This window comes from Aulostomus chinensis, chromosome 19, assembly GCF_037954235.1.
Source record: "Aulostomus chinensis isolate RoL2024-O1b breed Wild chromosome 19, RoL_Achi_v1.0, whole genome shotgun sequence".
Taxonomy (NCBI): Eukaryota; Metazoa; Chordata; class Actinopteri; order Syngnathiformes; family Aulostomidae; genus Aulostomus; species Aulostomus chinensis.
This window is the reverse complement of record NC_141338.1, coordinates 4,120,217-4,137,572: the sequence shown is the minus strand read 5'-3', so window position 1 is coordinate 4,137,572 and position 17,356 is coordinate 4,120,217. Positions and strand designations below refer to the sequence as shown.

Sequence of the window (17,356 nt, the reverse complement as noted above, 5' to 3'; positions counted from 1 at the left end):
CCACCTTCATTCAAAGAAACCCCCCGACCCTTTCTGGTTCTCCACAGGAGAGGTCCATCACACTGAACAAAAAAGGTGACGTGAGAATAATTGCGGGTTTCGGCTTGTATGTGTCTCGCAGATAGAATATGTTTTAATTTATTTTTGCGTTGGTTATGACACTATGGTCCGTCCATTTAATTTGGCTTATTCAGAATCTCTCCAAGATTCCCCGGTGTTACTGAAGTTGTCGCAGAGCACTTGAACGCAACATTTTACCCAGCGACTGCTCCTCGCTCGCGCTGGCGCTGGCGGTGTCCGCCATCAGCGGCGCTGTTTCACCCCCGGCTGAGGCTGAGAGGTTCGATTTGGGACGGGAATAAACCAGCGACGGGAGACGCAGCACAGCCGAGGAGGGGAGGTGGAGTCTGAAGGTGGGGAGGGAGAAGAAAGGGGAGAGAGAGGAGGAAAACGGGGAAAGGCATAATAGAGAAACGAGGGGAGAACGGTGGATGAATTACGCTTTAAAAAACTTTCCCTACTACACATTTAGGGTTGCAGCGGAGAGGAAGACAACAAGATGATAACGCCCTACTTCCTGGAGAATTTCTGGGTAGGTGCTGTGTTTTTATCCACGGTGTTTACACCGGTGCTATTCCGTATTATTCTGCCGCTGTGCTCCCTCCCTATCATGTTCATGTCAGCTACGAATCACGTTTAATTCACTCAGCGGAAGCAGTCTTCCAGTCCCTACGCTTCCTCCGGCTGAAGTGTGCCGGCATCCAGCTTACTGGCGAGCAACCTCCGGCCATCGTTAATTAGCCTCGGAGATTATTATTTTGCCACCCCGGGGTTTGGGCCTCTTTAAATCTATCTAACTTGAAATATCAAAGGACACGCCTCTGTCTTCGCTGATTGGCCCCCGTAGCTTTCATGGCAACGTTCGACGAAGGCTGATTGGACGTTTTGACTGCCACTCATAGCCCTCGGCCAGACGCGTCATATTCTTCCGTAATAAAGTTTCATTGAGAGGCCAGATGTTTAATAAGTTAGCGAACAGGTTATAAAATCAACCTCTTCCCTCATTGTGGAGTTGACACTTTCCTTATCGGTTTAAAGTAATAATATTCGTAGTGTTTTCCCTGTGTACGCTGGAGCAATGTCCCAAACTTAAAGGTAATTTCTCTCGCGATAATTATTTGACGTGGCTACGCTAAAGCAGGTTAAAGAAGTCAAATCCCACCGTCATTGCTGATACACCTCCTCAGTTCTGCATTCACCCACGTCTTGTGTTTATTTATTTTTTTGGTTTTCTTTGAATGACATAATTCTATATAGCAGCTCATGAACTCATCAAGGCTCCAAGCTAAATCTGTGTATTATCCTGCAACTAAAGTAGGTCACGTTTTTAGTTCTATTCACATGTTGAGTCATGTCTGGATATTAAATCCGAGGTTTCCTTGATGGACAACTACTTTCCCTTTCAGTCCAAAGGAAGTAGGACATGAGCCCGAGGTAGACAGGATGCTTGCATATGGAAGACTCTGTCTTAATTAATGTGTTATTGCTTAATTCAGATGATTTTCAGTAACCAGGTAAACTAATTTATTTATGTTTAAATGTTTCTGGCAATGTAGAACTGCGCCGGTATATAATGAGAGGGGTTCCCAATATTTTGTGTTGTCCACCAGTTGTAATTAGGGCTTCACAAAGTTGTCAGCAGCTCATCTGTATCTGCAGGTATTGTTCTTTTAAAAAAAAAAAAGAAAATTTAAACAATGCCAGTATCGCTTCAGTGGGCATTTTGCTCAAGAGTAGAATTTTCTACATTTAGAATAAAAAAAGAAAAAGGTTTACTTATTTTTCCTATATTACAAAATGTGAATATCCTCTAAACTTGTTGTTTTTTTTAAAATCACATTCATAAACATCAGTTATCAACCAGATCAGTTATTACAAAATATTGGCATATTGGCAAAAGTAATCCAATGCTGTGCATCCCGAATTAGGATTGACAAAAACCCACAGGTCTACGTGAATCCTCGTCTCTGCCTACGAACAAACATTCTAAAAGCTGATGAAATGAGCTTTGTTCGTGAAAATGATTTAAATCTGAGTGTTAGGGAGTGTACAGTGCTGTCAATCCCCAAAAGCCCTCTACTGAAGGAGACTTTATCATTAACTAAATGCAAAAGAGCAGAGCCAAAACACTCTTGATTCGTCAATCTGCCCTTTGTGCCCCGCTTTGGGGCCACAAGAGAATCCAGTGATGGCGAAGATCAGCTGTGTGTTTAACATGCAGCACGCACACACACTCTTGGCGTTAGGCGATGCGTCCATTTCCCTTTGAATTGACTACAAATCATCTACAGAAGCAGACTCGCACAGAATCAAGCTGTCCGGTGTGAAAAGTTTCACACATTTTTTTTGCCGCATGCAGCTGCACACGTTTGCGTTTGGGTCTCCTACATACCCTGCTCGCTCACTCTTTCTAGAGATGTTTTCCTTGGACTATTTCCTTGTATGTAATCTCAGCTCAAATCTCTGATTTCAACAGTATCTGACCTCAGCTGAATCAACAAGTTCCCTAGCAGTCAGACACTTATTCGTCACTGGCTGCAACATTTCTGCTCTCTAGATTTATTTGCGCTTCTCTTAAGGCAATTTCCCTGTTTGGTTTTGTTTTTTTAATTGATGCATCTACATGACAGGGTCAGTGGTAAGTGGTGAGTGCACCGGGTCTGAGCAGAGAAGTAGGCCATCAATTGTGAGTGTTCCCACAACCGTTTTTCTGATACTGGCTAAAAATGCAGTACTGGTGAGTGTACAAGTCTATGCACGAGTTTGATACTTTCGATTTATCAGCCCTGAGACGGGACCCTGCTACTCAATTATCCCAGTTATATCTGTCAAATATTAGATAGAGGAAATCAGTTTTCTTTGCCTCTCTAAAATGGTAGCATTAGCCCACACATGAAGCGACGGTGCGTCAACTACCAACCACTGTTCAGCTGAGGCCTAGAAGAATTAATTGACGCGGAAAATCAGTGGGATGGAGGTAGCAGAATTTCAGCAATGTGTCACTATTTTACAGTGTGAAAGCTCAACAGTCAAACATGGATGCGTCTTGTGTCAAGGCTGTTGTTTGAAAGGTGACCGACAAAGTCCCTCCATGATTCCCAAACTGGTGTCTGCGTCCCCCAGCAGAATGCAGAGTTATGTCAGGGGGTCCACTGATAAAATCTGTACTATCCACGTCATTCCACGTGCCTAGAAGCACTAAGTACTAGCCAATCAGAGGCAGTCGGTCTGCTGGCATGTCTTCTGGGGTGCTCACCCAGTCCGCCTGTGAACATTTCCTCCTGCAATCTAAAAAAAAATAATAATAAGGCCCTTTAGCTCCCAATACGTCACCTGTCTTTCTCTAACATGGTGAACTGGTTGAAATGGGAGCAGTAGAAACAGTGAGCAAAGAGAGGCAGCTGAAGACCAGGTCAAAACCCCCTGCTCAGGAGGCCTCCAGTATTGTACTAGTGTTACTGTTAGCAGGGTTAGACTAGCCACTGGTGGGGCTAGCAACATCTGCAGAGGTAGAGGGGTGCACAGAGGGAGGTTTGAATGTTCCAAGGGACTTAAAAACGCATGTCAACCACTGAGGTGGAGGATGAGGTCAGCTGCTTCATTCTCTGTATGTGTTCCCTCTATACAGGACTTAACCTGAGCCAGGTTCTATGTAGCGCTCTCCAGTATGTAAGAGTAGGTATCTGGAAGGGAAAATGGTATCAGAACATCTCAGGTCTCCACACTCGGCCACAGGATTAGTGGGACCAGTTGTAGACCAAATGCTGGTGAGTTAGCCTTGTGTCCATGATGATCTTATGTTTAATGTGGAGCCTCCAGCTTGTCATGGGAAAATAAGATGCAAGTGTGATAAGCAAACAGTGTTGATACAGCCAACAGCCCCGGGACAGTCTTGTCCCTGTTGCCTTGTGTGCGTGTGTGTGTGTGTGTGTGTGTGTGTGTGTGGTCCAGAAAGTTCTCACACAAGTCCCACATTTGAAGTGTTGCAATAATGTAGCAAAGAGTGAACTATGAAGAAGTGGTGGCCAGTAGCGAGTGACGAATTTCCCTCTCAGTTCTCCAACTGAGCCTCTAAACTACCGCGTGCTACCACGTTGCATCACATATTTGTCTTCAGAGGAAGGTCTTGCTGAGCTTTTGCAATGAGGAGTTGAAGCAAGTGCCATGAGAACCATAAAGCTTCTGAGTAATGCTTGAAATCAAAAGCCCCTCTCCCTCGTGGTGATAGTTTTTAAGTGCTTGTGTATCAGCAGTCAGAAAACACATTTTATGTAACACCCTCAATGTTTTAGAACCAGCTGTCAAGATCTATGTTTGTGTTTAGCACAAACAAAGCCCCGCATGTCTTGCCGATGGTGTGGTGAGTAGCAACAGTTCAGTGCACCGCTCTCAGACCTCCCTGGTCACATGACCAAGGGCAGACAGACAGGCTGATGTCATTCTGCTGTCAACTGGCTCGGTGCTCGAGGCTCGGGGGTCTACACAGGTGGCAGCAGGCCGTCGTCTGGGCGGGCTGTCTGGAGAGGGGGAGTCATGTTTAGCTTTATGCCTGAGTGAAAGTGTGTGGTCACACGTCTTTCCAGCACATTTACCTGAACATTCGTGTTAGCCATGAAAACAAGCCGTGTCGGCAGCAGGAAGGCCTCATTTTTTTCCCTGTAGTTTACTCGGTTGCCAATGGAAATTATATGTCTGAGGCTTCTGAAAGCACACTTCGGCTACCTGTGATACATTTGGCACCATTATGAGATAAACGTACACTGAACCACTGCAGGAACAGTCACGGCAGAGTGGTTTTTGCTAGTAATGCTACTTTCAGGGTAAGCAAAACAGATTTATATTTGGGGTTTGCAAATGTCTCATACGTAATGCTCTTTTTTTGAAATGTTTAGTTTTCACGTACGGCTCGATTTGGCCTGTCATTTGTCGTAATAAGGTTGATAGTAATTCATAACATTTCAAAGAATTATGTAAATCACTGTTTGTGCAGTTTTCCCTCCTGTGAGGTAAAAATTCAAATTATTATTTTTTTTTCCTTTTCAAATTGATCAGAGGGCAGAATGACACCTTGTGCAGGAGGCCAGTTTTGGTGCCGATCGGCGGAGACGGTGACACGCGGACAAGAAGCACAACACGTGTTTACTTTTGACCCTCAGCCTCACATTTAGTTTGAGTTTCAAGATATGATTAATTGCCTAACAGTTTATGTTCTGTCGGTTTAGTATTTAAACTGAAATATGCTTCAAGTCACTCAAGCGATGGTTTGTTGTTCTCAGAGGCGGTCCTAACAATACTGAGTGATAACCAGAGCTCTTTTCATGTCATGTGTTGGAGTTCTGCTTGACAGGCAATAAACGCTTGATTTCCTTTACACAGGCTATTGAAGCAGGTGCATTCCTTCCCTCTTCTGCCCGGCAGATGTTAACACGATAAACCCTGGCATTGTGGTTTTGTCGAGCTGTCTTTTAAGATGGTATTTTAGATTAGAGTTGACAGCATTCTAACAGTTTCTCTTCTTCATCTGTAGTTACATTGTTTCGGTGAAAACACAGCATGCTGATTTTTTTTATTTTTGATTTTTTTTTAAGAAGATTGTTGTGTGTTTTCTGGCCATAATTAGAACAGAGCCATCTGACTCGACCGCATCCTGCATCTCATGTTCTGTTCCTTGATCTGTTGACATGGGAGTCTGGAGAGCAGTAAGAAGGCTAAATATCAATGTACGGTACCTTATGTAAGACCACACAGTGTCCTTCATCTCTGGGCGTTTTATTGAAAAGATCAAACACAAAGCATTGAACATGCCACATTGGAGCGATGGCTATTTTCATTGCATGAATCAATTACCCCAACAACACAATCAATTAATCATTCCCATTATCCCCCCCCCCCCTTTTTTTTTCTCAAAACGTCTGGTCCCAGATGAGGACTTGCTGTTTCTGGTCTGTTTTGTTGTCTTTGTAAATTAAAGACTGTTGGTCTGTTAATAATTCAGAACAAGACGGGGAAATGCGTTGCAGGACTCTGTGACAATGTGGTGGGAATGTTTTAACATTTTACACCTTGTCATTTCTGGGGAAAACAGTTGCCAGTTTAATCCATTCTCTGTACCTCTGTTTTCACTCCCGTTATCATTCCTTTCCTTCATTGAAGGTTTGGCCCTAAATTGGAAAAAGAAAAATTGTGAAAATCCTTATGGAAATATCAGTAACAGTGAAAGTCATGTTGTGTCGTTGTCTCTCTACTTTGTGGTGAATTTATTTTGTCAATCAGCTCAACAGTAATGAAGAGTGGACGAGGCGTACACGCACGGATCTCAGTTCATGTCGAGTCTCTTACTGTTGGAACAACTGCTGACCAAAGACAGCCTCCCCTTCACGACAACTTTACGAGGATTAGAGAGGCTGCTTACAGCATTTGATATCTTTTCCGTGCACCCGCACAGTCACGTGTCTGCAGCAAATAATTAAAAAAAAAAAAGATTAAAAAACACCTCTGGCGTGATTAATGATTATATTATGAGTTTGTCCCCAGATTATGAATAGTTTAACTGATTGTAATGAATCAGTACACAGCTTTGGTCTTCTTGTGTATGGTAAAAGATTGTTAAAAAAAAAAAAGGGAGGGGGGGGGCCTTGAGTATGTCTGTTGTATCCTTTCTATAAGGTTGTGAGACACATGCAATAATAATATAAAGCTGTCAGTGGACCCTTTGGGGTGGGCAACCATGTGCCATGGAGGGCCGTGTGTATGCAGGTTTTCCTTCCAACCAAACACTTTAACAGGTGATTCCACTGATTCACACACCTTCAGCCACAGAAGAGTGTTAATCAGTGGAATCAGCTGTTAAAGTGTTTGGTTGGAAGGAAAACCTGCATACACACGGCCCTCCATGGCACATGGTTGCCCACCCCTGCTTTTAATGCCTCTCTGGGTTAGTTTGCAGCCGTTTGTGGTTGCCGGTTAAAGCGTTCATGCCCAGCATTGGACCGGTACCTTTGGATCCCCAGCAGGCATAGACGGAATAGAGTTCTAGCTTTTTCCCTTGAGAAGATTCAACAGTTTTAATCACCACTGTTCACCTTGAAGCTGTAGCTTTTTGCTGCTGTATATTAAATTATGCGTTTACTCGTAATGAGGCTGCTGCTTTTTCCGCCAAAGCTTGCCTTTCCCCTCCTTTTGAGTGAAACTCCTCTTCCCAGCGAAGGCTTTAGGGCGCATTCAGCCATGACGTAAGGGTCTAGTTGCTGGGCTCCCAACTGGAGTTCTTGTTACAAAGAAGCCAGGTCCCTTGTAGCTTGTGGGTAATAGTAGTGGTGTAATGCAGAATGTCGAAGCCAGGGTGGGATCTGTTTCTGTCAGTGACAATATTTGCACGGACTGAATGTTTGACAACTTGCACTGTTTATTTTCGTCCTTTTTGTTTAGTGGGCGGAGGCTGCAAGCTGTGCTACTGCACAAACAGTCATTGACGTGCGCTAACCTCTCAGCATGTATTCTTCTTTCGGGTGGGCCAGAGGATTAAATTTCTCCTCTGAATCCTGGCATAATGAATACTTGCGGTCTGGATTTCACAATGTGTGGTTTGAATATTAAACAGCCCTGAGTAACGACGGCATTCATCAATGAGCCTACAGATGAAGACGTCAAGAAACTGTGTGACACTGCGGTATCACTTCTCCTCGTTGCTTCTGCGCATGTATGAAAATGGAGCACATAGACATTTGGAGAAAGATGCAAAGTAATCGTCTTCCCCAGAGCCAGACAAGAAGATGGCTACCCCGCTCTTCTCTGTACGTGCTTGAGCTCAGCTCAATGAACAGTGCTGGATGGGAAAAGTTAGCATACCAAAGTCATCAAATAGAAAAGGATCCAGGATCCTGATTGGTCCAGAAGTGACCCTCCTCTTTTGCATAGTCCGTCATGATTCGGAGGAGCTGTCAGGATTGCATTTTATTGTGTTGGTGATGTTTTGATTTGTCTGTGTGAAATCAGTTTTCCAGCAGTTGTAGTTTCTCCTTTTCTGATTGTACAATTAAAATATCTCACAACTTTTAAATTGTTGTCGCTCAAATTTAATTATAGTAATGCAGGTAAGGAATATCTGAGAGAAAAGTGTATTTGATGACTTCTGATTGACCAATCCTTGCCTTCCACCACGACTAATTGTGCCCAGCCAACTAGCGGCTTCCGCACACAGCAGAGAGAAGAGTATCTATCTCCTTGTCTGGCTCTGGGGAGGATGGCAAATAAACACATGTCCTGAAGAAGGTGGCATGTTCCTGTAAGTCCTGGAGATTTAAATCACACATCTTTATTCTCGGTGATGTCTTTGTATTTTGGGCTGCTTTTTGTTTCTCGGCATCGGTTCTAGTATTGTGAACTGCTGGAACATAAAAAAACCCCAAAACAAACGCCCAGAACTCCTTTCCTGTGTTTGTTTTTATTTGTCTTGTGTATTCATTGATATCACATTCCACATGAGCATGGTTGCTACACAGAATGGACTGTCTTCCTGCCACTGTTCTGCTTTGTTTGGGCCGCTGTGTTTTCTCCCGCTTTCATCACTTCCCTGTTTTGTAGGCTGATTTGCCAATTGACGATGTGTCTCCCTCTTGCTTCTTATTGTTTTGGCTGTTAAGTAGAAGTCTTTTGCAAAGTTTATCTCAGGCAGTAGTGTGCATATCATTGTTGTTTGCTGTGGGCAGGGAAACTGCTAAACCTGTGTTTTAGTAGTTTTCCAGTTACACCATGAAGTACATTGGTGTGGTCTATGCATTGTAGGCAAATGGAGGCCAGCGAGCCGTACCCTAAAGAGTGAAACCTTCCTTTCAGTGTCTATTTGTTCTGTAAATATAATCCTACTGAAGCTAGCCTGTCTGTGTGGGGGGAAAAAAAGAGGCTAAAAGTGTGTGTAGAAGCCGCACGGCTGCACTGATGTCGCAGCTTGTATATCAAAGTGCTGACTGTGGACGGCTCCAGGAACCAGGAAATATCTGTTTGACAGTCTGGAGTCGAGGTGAACGAAGTTGCAAGAATGAGGATGAACAGGAGTGTTTCCTTTCATATTTACTTGATGCCATCTTTTTTTTTTTTAGAACAGATACAAAGGGAGTACTTTTTGTCTACAGCTACACTTTGGCCAGGAACGTCTTTTGTTAAAAAAAAAAAAAAGTTGTTATTTCTTAGTGAAGTTTGCAAAACCCAAGTTTAGTCTGGACTGCTGTTAATGCGAGAATGGACTTCAAGGTGTTTTTTTTTTATCATTTTGACTGAGCTCTGCTAACACTGCTAAGCTAACAGGCGGTCAGCTGACCCCCGTGTGTCTCAGTTCCCTAATGCACGCGAGGGAAGGGTATCCATCAGCTTGTCTGGCTCTGAGGAGGATGGGCATTTTTCCCTAAGAGTTAGCAAGTTCACTTGAGGTCTCTCGCTGCCACAGACCTGCGTCCTTTATCTTCTTTTTTAACCAGCATGTTGCAAATCATCCCATCAGTAATTGAAGGTTTTCCTCGCAATCTTTTGGAGAGTAGTTAAGTTGTGCTGGTATTCATGGAGTCTCTCTTGCCTCAAAAAAAAAATTTATGTTAAACAAAATGTCATTTTCTAGCTTCAGGCAGCGATTTATAAGTTTCCACCCTGACTGAAGGAACAGCCAGAAGGGAGGAGGAAGAACAGTGATTTCGTCTCTTGCTTAAAGAGGTGACAGCGATGGAGGTTATGAATTGCATATGTGCGAGGCAGCATGGCTTGGAGGTTGGGCGGCCATCTTGCAACCGACGGGGTCGCTGGTTCAATCCTCACTTCCCCCGGTGACCATGTCCAAGTATCCTTGAGCAAGATACTGAACCCCTGATTGCTCCTGATGGCCCTGCGATGAACTGGTGATCCGTCCTGGGTGAACTCCGCCTCTCGCCCAATCTCAGCTGGGACAGGCTCCACCCCCACGCCCCGTGACCCTTTATGGATAAGCAGTACAGAAAATGGATGAATGGATGTGTGTGAGAGTGCCGGTTGCTCATAAGACAAACAACCCTGACTTGTCAACTGCATTATTGTGGAGTAAAAATGGACATATTTGCGTGACAGGGCCCGGAACTTTCTGTCATTATGTCCACACTGAAGCCCGTGAAAAGTATTTTTAGAGGGCGTATGAGTCATGAATGGAGGAAACAGACCTTAAATGATTCTGGGGGGGGGGAATCCTTCCTCTTCTTCTTCTTTTTTTAAATTTTTAATTATTGTGATTGTCTTTTTTGACTTCTGACACAGAAAATTATTTTTTTAAAACTGTGTTGAAAAAGAAAGGGATGAATATTTGGGTGGGTTGGTTTTTATATCAAAATTAAAGTTCTGTCTTTTGATCAACTAAACGATTCAATGTCAGCTCATTAAGGTCAGTCAAGCAATTTACTTTTTAAATCCATCGGGTTGCAGAAGTCCATATGTAAAAGTCATTATTTGAACTTTTCTGTCTGATCGTTGCCTCCAAACCACTTTAGAATCAGTAAAGTTCTTCTTGTTCAAGAAGAGTTAAATGGAAAGTCGTCATACACGTGTTTTACAAAACTAGTTTGAATTTGCACGGTGTCACTGTAGCTGTGCGATGTATATTCGCTATTAAACCCAATCCCAACGTTTTCCCTTCATATTAATTATTCAGAGGCATGTGTGCATCTTTAACACGTAACTCGACACGGCTGCCCAGTGGCATGGTGACGGCAACACAGAAGGACGCTCGTCAGACGGTCTCAAACATCATTTGCTTAAATCTGCAAATACTTCTAAATATATTCCTGACTTCAAACATGGCAAAAATGAGTATGGTTGATCAGAGGCTGCTGCAAATGCAGCTGGAGGCCATGCACACAATGAGAAGGCTGCTTGTGGAAAAAACTCTGGCGGTAATGTACAATAACTTGTTGATCAGCTCGATAAATCGCCCAATCCTGATCTGTTTGCTTCCTTTGAAATGCAGGGAGAAAAGAATAATGGCTTTGATGTGCTGTACCACAACATGAAGCATGGCCAAATTTCCTCCAAGGAGCTGACAGACTTCATCAGAGAAAGGTAGGACGCCCGAGTGAGTCACGTACACAGTTACCAGTCCTATTATGGGGAGGTGGCTTTTTTCCAAACGTGGTTCATCAATCCCACGCAGTCGTGATGTTTACATGATGTTCGAGAAAGTTATCGTCTTAGTCTGACTAAATATGGCGTTTTAAGATGCATGTCAGCGTGTTCGTCTGATTGAAAGCGTTAAATAATGGTTATGGGATTTGGAAACCCACTGACGAGGTTTACCGTACATGAACAGCTGGATTAATTGATGGATTTGACAGGTGAATGTGCACATCTGGAATGGTAGGTGACGCTGTTTTTCCTTACAGCTGGTTTGAAGTCAGACTCTGATTTAGGTCGCCTTTTGTGTCCCTTACCAAACGACGAGTGAGCAGCATCCCTGTCGAACGGTGGACTTTTAAGTCCCCTTCCACTCAGAAATATGTTTTTCATCTTGGTCCTAAAGTCAAACATTTGCGCTTCACTGCGTAGAATGATGGAGGGAGACTGTTTGTTTCTTCATCGGTGGAAGTACATTTTCTCGGTGGTCAGTTAAAATCAGATTTTAAGAGTCAATTTTCAAAAAAATGAGTTTTCGTCCGATTCACAGGAAATAAACCTTTTGTAACATCGTGTAAACATACTGACTCAATAGCCTTGATATAATGCACCTAGACCGTAGGTGTATGCCCAAGTTAGCACCTGCAGCTCCAGTTCCTTGTACTGTGCTTGTAAAAGTACCCAAAATGGAACTGATCTGTTCTCGATGTCCCCGATTGCTCCAGATGTCCCCTGTCTGTCTGTCATTCTCGCTCCGCCTTCTGTCTCTCTCTTTGTCTCTATCCTTCCCTTTCCTCATCGGTATCTGTCCCTTTCTTCTATCCGTTTATGTCCCTGCAGTTGTTTGCCAACGTTTGAATGGCGCATAGTTTGTGTTGTGGAAAGAGCTTAAATCTGAGCTCACCTGTAACCCGCCATTAGCTTACACAACTTCAAAGATTAAACCATAGTAATAGCTCAGTTTTAAACTCTTCCCAGCCCCTTAAAGATTAGCTAGACTTTGTGAGAAGTGAGTGTTTATTACCTGCCACCTGATATATGGTCAGCCACTGGAATTCAGCAGTGCATTCCAGCGTCTACCTTGAAGAATGTACTCAGCCAAGCAGGTTCATCCAACACTTGGCACAAGATTTGATTCGTTTGATAAAGAGTTTTGGCGTCTTCTGATGAATAAATGATATAAAAAGTTCTTTGAATTAAAATGTTGTCTTGATTCTGAGAAAGAGCAGCTCCTTTTCCTTTTCCAGTCATTTAATACGGTCAACTTACATAAGCATATCTACATTTATTCCTTTTGGCAGCAAGCTGCAGCGAAGGAAAATCATTTTCACTAAATATAATGTGACTTTTGGTTGCTGAAGGATGTTTGATGTGTCACTCGTAAAGATTCTCATGTTTATTTATTTTATAATAAATTATCTTCCAGATTTCCATCTTCTAGCCTGCAAGCATGTAGTTGTTTATATTGTCAAATGTATTATTCATGAGGAAAGGAAACTCATTTTGGTGGACAGAGAAGGTTGGCTGGACATTGATGCATTGTGTTGCCTGTAGTAATCATATATTGCTTATTTTATCCTAATTCTGATCACTCTGCCAGCTTTGAAGTTGGTTTGGGTTGTTCACATTTACCTAAAAAGAAAAAAAACTGCATTATGGCTCCCTCTAGTGGGGAAGACTGCTCTGTGCACTGTTACTTATATGCCTCTCTCATACAGGGGCCTTTCGCAAAAATAATGGAAAAGTGTTAAAGAAGATACTGGCTAATATTAACTGATACCGTATACACACATTACCTCGCATCACATCACACCCTTAAATTGCAAAATAGATATGACAAAAATATATTATTCTCTCGACTGTAATCCTCTGCTTTTATGCGTGGACAAAATTATCATCTCTTGAGCACAGTAGGTCAAACGTGACTGGGACAATAAATCCTCATGGATAGATATCTCCACATTAGTGCTGATTCTGAGTCAAGGGACAAGATTTTGGGCCTCAAAGTTTTCTGGTTTATGTTTGTTGTATTGACTGATTTGGTTCCAGGCAGGCCAGAGAAGAGAGCAACAGGTGGATAACCTGCTGTCACTTGATGAGAATTTCGATTTTAGATGATGTACATTCATATGCTTGTTGTGAACTGATCCAGTTGGAGATGTCGTCTTTCTCCTCCAACTCCATTCTGACATCACAAGTTGCTAACCAAACCTGGAACTATCACCGGGAAACAGGGGTGTAGTGGTCAGGGGGAAACAAGGACTGACTACTCAGGGCCCTAATGGGAGTTGGCCCTGAAAATCCTGGAATGAAAGTTTGTTGTGCAGTCAGGGGGCCTCCAGAGAATTCTGGTGTGTAAGGCCCAGGATTTGGTGACAGACCACACCCAGCTGGCAAATGGAGGAGGACTTTAGATTGGCCCGACTATCCGCTGGCTACAGCAGAAGCCCTGAAACATAGACCAGGGCCAACAGAAACTCTTGAAACTGTAGAAGATGGCCTCCAGAATTGTGTATCCATATTCAAACACCCCCTCCCCTTCTGTCATTAGAAGTTAAAACCAAAGGTGCAAAGGACAGCAAACTGGTACCAAGTGGAAAGAAGGGTTGGGTTTCCAAATATTGGAGTCATTTTCTAAGTCATTTCTAGAAGAGGAGGTTTCAGGGTTCAACAGGATCAACAAATGCACATTTACTTCAACTGTGCAACTAAGTTAAGCCTTGAAAATCGATGCAAATAGTCCTACAGATGTGACACTCTTTGGTGAGTTATTGTTTGTCAGTATTTTAGGACAGTTGGAACACCAAACATTTGCTGAAGCACCATTGGGACAACATTTCACCGCAGGAAGTTGTATGTTGCACCATAATGATCAGAAAAAGTTAATGTATGTAGACCGACAGACCAATATATTACTTGGGAAGGGATGGTTTGTGTTTGTCCTGCTCCCCCCCTGGTCGACCCCATTCCTGTGACGTGACTGCAGAGAGAGGATGGCTAAATGAAACATGCATAATTCAGGTTTTCACTATAACACTGCTGCAGTTTTGGGTTTTTTTTCCCCTTTCCTGTCACTTTGTTGCAGAATGAAGGAGTAAAAAAGGAAATTGAGAGAAACGGGGGGATTCAAACACTTGCTTTTCTACTTGGCCAGCTTCATTGTGGAGTTTAGGAGCTCAACAAAAGCCAAACCACACTTCTTTGCCCACACTTTGTGCATGTGGTCAAACATTTATGTTACCAGTTCTATGTGGTTGTTTTTGGCAAAGAGTCTGACGTTCAGAGACATCTCCTGTTTGAGCCGAGTTGCAAATACTCAGGAAAAAAAATTGGAATACAAGAACAGTTTTTTTTTTTTTTTTTTAAATTAAGAAATATTTTTCCCGTCACCATAAGGATATGATGACACTGTAATTTGAGCAGCTCTTTTTTACTACATCTTTATTGTTTTTACGTATATCTTGTGCCTGTGTTGGTGTTTGCTCTGTCCCAGGAGTGTCATTGAAGAGGCCTACGCCAGGTCGATGACCAAACTTGCCAAGTCAGCTGGAAACTTTTCCCAGCTTGGGTGAGTAGATTATTATTTAAATATAAAAAGTCTGAAATGATTGCACATCAGAGGTGCTGAGATCCAGATAATACTCCCCAAGAGATTCAAGAAACTGTCTAGAGGCATGACATCGTTGTTATTCTTATCAAAATTTGCATCTCACTGTTTGACATATGAATGCTTGAGCGTACTATGTTAGAAATGAGAGGAGCTACAACGAGACAAGAAAGAAACTGCTGAAGGCAGCGATATAAATTATTTATTTGTGGTGTCAAAAATGTGGGAAAAGTTTTTTTGCTTTTTTTTTTTTTTTTTTTTTTTAAAGCCTCCGCTTTAGGTTCCTTTTTAAAAATCCTGGTTTCACTTTCCATTGGTGTCGGCTGGATGTTCCTGTTTAGAAGCTCGTGGAGCTAAACGTATGAGGCTGTTTTTAGAAATTTACATTTAGTATGTTTAAAGGTTAGAAAAAGTAGAGTTTTGTGTGAGTCTGACTAAAATCAAACCTGGAATAGAAGAACCTTGAGAATGTTTTCTGCATCTGTCTAAAATGTGACTGGGCTCTCCCCTGGCCCACCCCTTCACCAAGTTTGATTAAAATAAACCCAGTCAAACAGTGTCTTTGAAAACATTACCTTAGCATCTGAACACCTGTCATCCTTTATCTCAGGACATTCGCTCCAGTTTGGGATGTATTTAAGGTCTCGACAGAGAAGCTGGCCAGCTGTCACATGGAGCTGGTAAGGAAGCTGCAGGAACTCATAAAAGAAGTTCAGAAGTATGTGGAAGAGCAGGCCAAAGCACACAAAAAGGTGGGTGGATGTAGGAAACACGTCTCAACTCGGGGTGAGTTGTCACATGACAATTAATAAAGACGAAAAAAACAAATTAGATTTATTGTTTGATTCCAGCTGAACTGGCTGTTGAGTTTTGCTGCAGACATGTCTTGTACCAAAACAATTTTTGGGTATCCAGGTCAAGTCCAAGCGCACACATGTGTTTAGTTAACAAGACCAATTTTCAAATCTTTTCTCTGATATCTGATATTTCTCACTCTCATTACCGTCTCTTGAGGGGAAGCTGACTGTGTTAAGCCTCCACAAGAAACATTTTTGATTACATCTTCAGAATATCTAGAACAGAGCATACGCCTCTTTTATTTCTTGCACTCTCATATCTCTTGCATGATGCTGCAGAACGCTATAAAATAAGAATTTGGAATTAGCGTCGTTGTGTTTGTGGTCTCAGCATGACAGAAAGGCTGCCAGAGCTTCTGTGCGTCACTGACCTACACTTCCTGTTCTTCTACGCCTGGTTTTCTTTAGTTGGCGTGCAGAATAGTGACGCGCCCATCTTGGAGTATTTGTTGAAGCATTGTATACATGTAGGGGGATGTTATCAGTATTGTTTGTTTACAGCGCTGACATTCACATCCATTGTTCCCACCTCAAAGTTCATAACAAAGAATCCATGACAACCTTAATGTATGGCTACGATAGCTGCAGGTCAGCAGCAAAAAAACATTTTATTGGTAATAATGATAAAGTATTAATGCTTTTACTTTGAAGGGAAGATCATAGCCCCAGAAGTGATTTTTGTAGTCATCTGATTTGGGATCGTGCCAGACAAGGAGGGCAAAAAAGAGTGCCGGTTCATACTTTTGCAGTCGATATGACAGCGCGTCGAAAGTCGCTCAAGTCACTGTCTTCAGCATTTGTCTGGATAAAGAAAACTTTGACCATACCGATGATGCTTTTTAGAGTTTGTAAACAGACATTTTGTACCGTGTTGTTTGCGTTAATCGTCAGTCTCCATTAGCTTCAAGCAACAACTATGAGACTAGCATTTCCTGACTTCTGGACTCACCAAGAAGTCATGCAGGGGAAAAAAAAAAAGATGTCCACATAGATTCAAGACCTCAAGAGTGAGTAACTGATACTTTACCCAGGATTTGTCATTCATGTATTGCATTAAATCCTGTGCAAGTAAGTGTACGCGGAGAACTGTATAAATAAATCAGTCTGTCTACAACAATTGAAGCCACAATCAAGTGTTGCTTCCAGTTGGACTGTGCAAGTCACATGTTGGAGTTTGAAATATAACTTACCAGTGTTTAACAAGAGCAATAAGTGATCTCTGTCCATGCTGAAACTGTATCTGCTTTTTTCATCCCACATACTAAACAAGGGTATTTCAGGACAAGTGATGACTGTGAACCTAAAAGGCAACATCCCATTAGAGGGTAGAACAATGGGAGACACTTGCTCGTATTATATCCTAGCCTATTGTAAATGTACAATCCTGCATGTGTTGTCAGACAAAGGAAGAGGTGGCGTCCACCCTGGAGGCCGTCCAGAACATCCAGACCACCTCCCAGGCGCTGCAGAAGTCCAAGGAGAACTACAATGCCAAAACTGTGGAGCAGGAGCGCCTCCGCAAGGAGGGGGCCACCCAGAGAGATGTGGACAAGGTGGGAGGTCACTCTCTCTCACTCTCTCTCTCTCTCACACACACACACACACACACAAAAATCATGTAATCATAATAAGGCATGATGAAGTGCCTTGACACTGCAGTCTGAACGCCAACAGTCTCTCGCCATCAGATGCTAGGTTGGATTTAGATTTG

At 42.7% G+C, this 17,356-nt stretch overlaps 1 protein-coding gene across 9 annotated transcripts in view; it reads left to right on the top strand.

Moving 5' to 3' along the window:
* The first annotated feature begins 438 nt into the window (after nucleotides 1-438).
* The window catches only part of fcho2 (FCH and mu domain containing endocytic adaptor 2), a 58,167-nt gene continuing 41,249 nt past the window's right edge, over nucleotides 439-17,356 (top strand). For all 9 annotated transcript variants that reach the window (XM_086186792.1, XM_086186795.1, XM_086186794.1 and 6 more), the window contains exons 1-5: nucleotides 439-592; nucleotides 11,039-11,130; nucleotides 14,675-14,749; nucleotides 15,399-15,540; nucleotides 17,046-17,198. In XM_086186792.1, coding sequence (XP_086042918.1) covers nucleotides 560-592; nucleotides 11,039-11,130; nucleotides 14,675-14,749; nucleotides 15,399-15,540; nucleotides 17,046-17,198 — 495 coding nt within the window. In that variant the 5' untranslated portion in view covers nucleotides 439-559. The remainder of the gene's footprint in view (nucleotides 593-11,038; nucleotides 11,131-14,674; nucleotides 14,750-15,398; nucleotides 15,541-17,045; nucleotides 17,199-17,356) is intronic.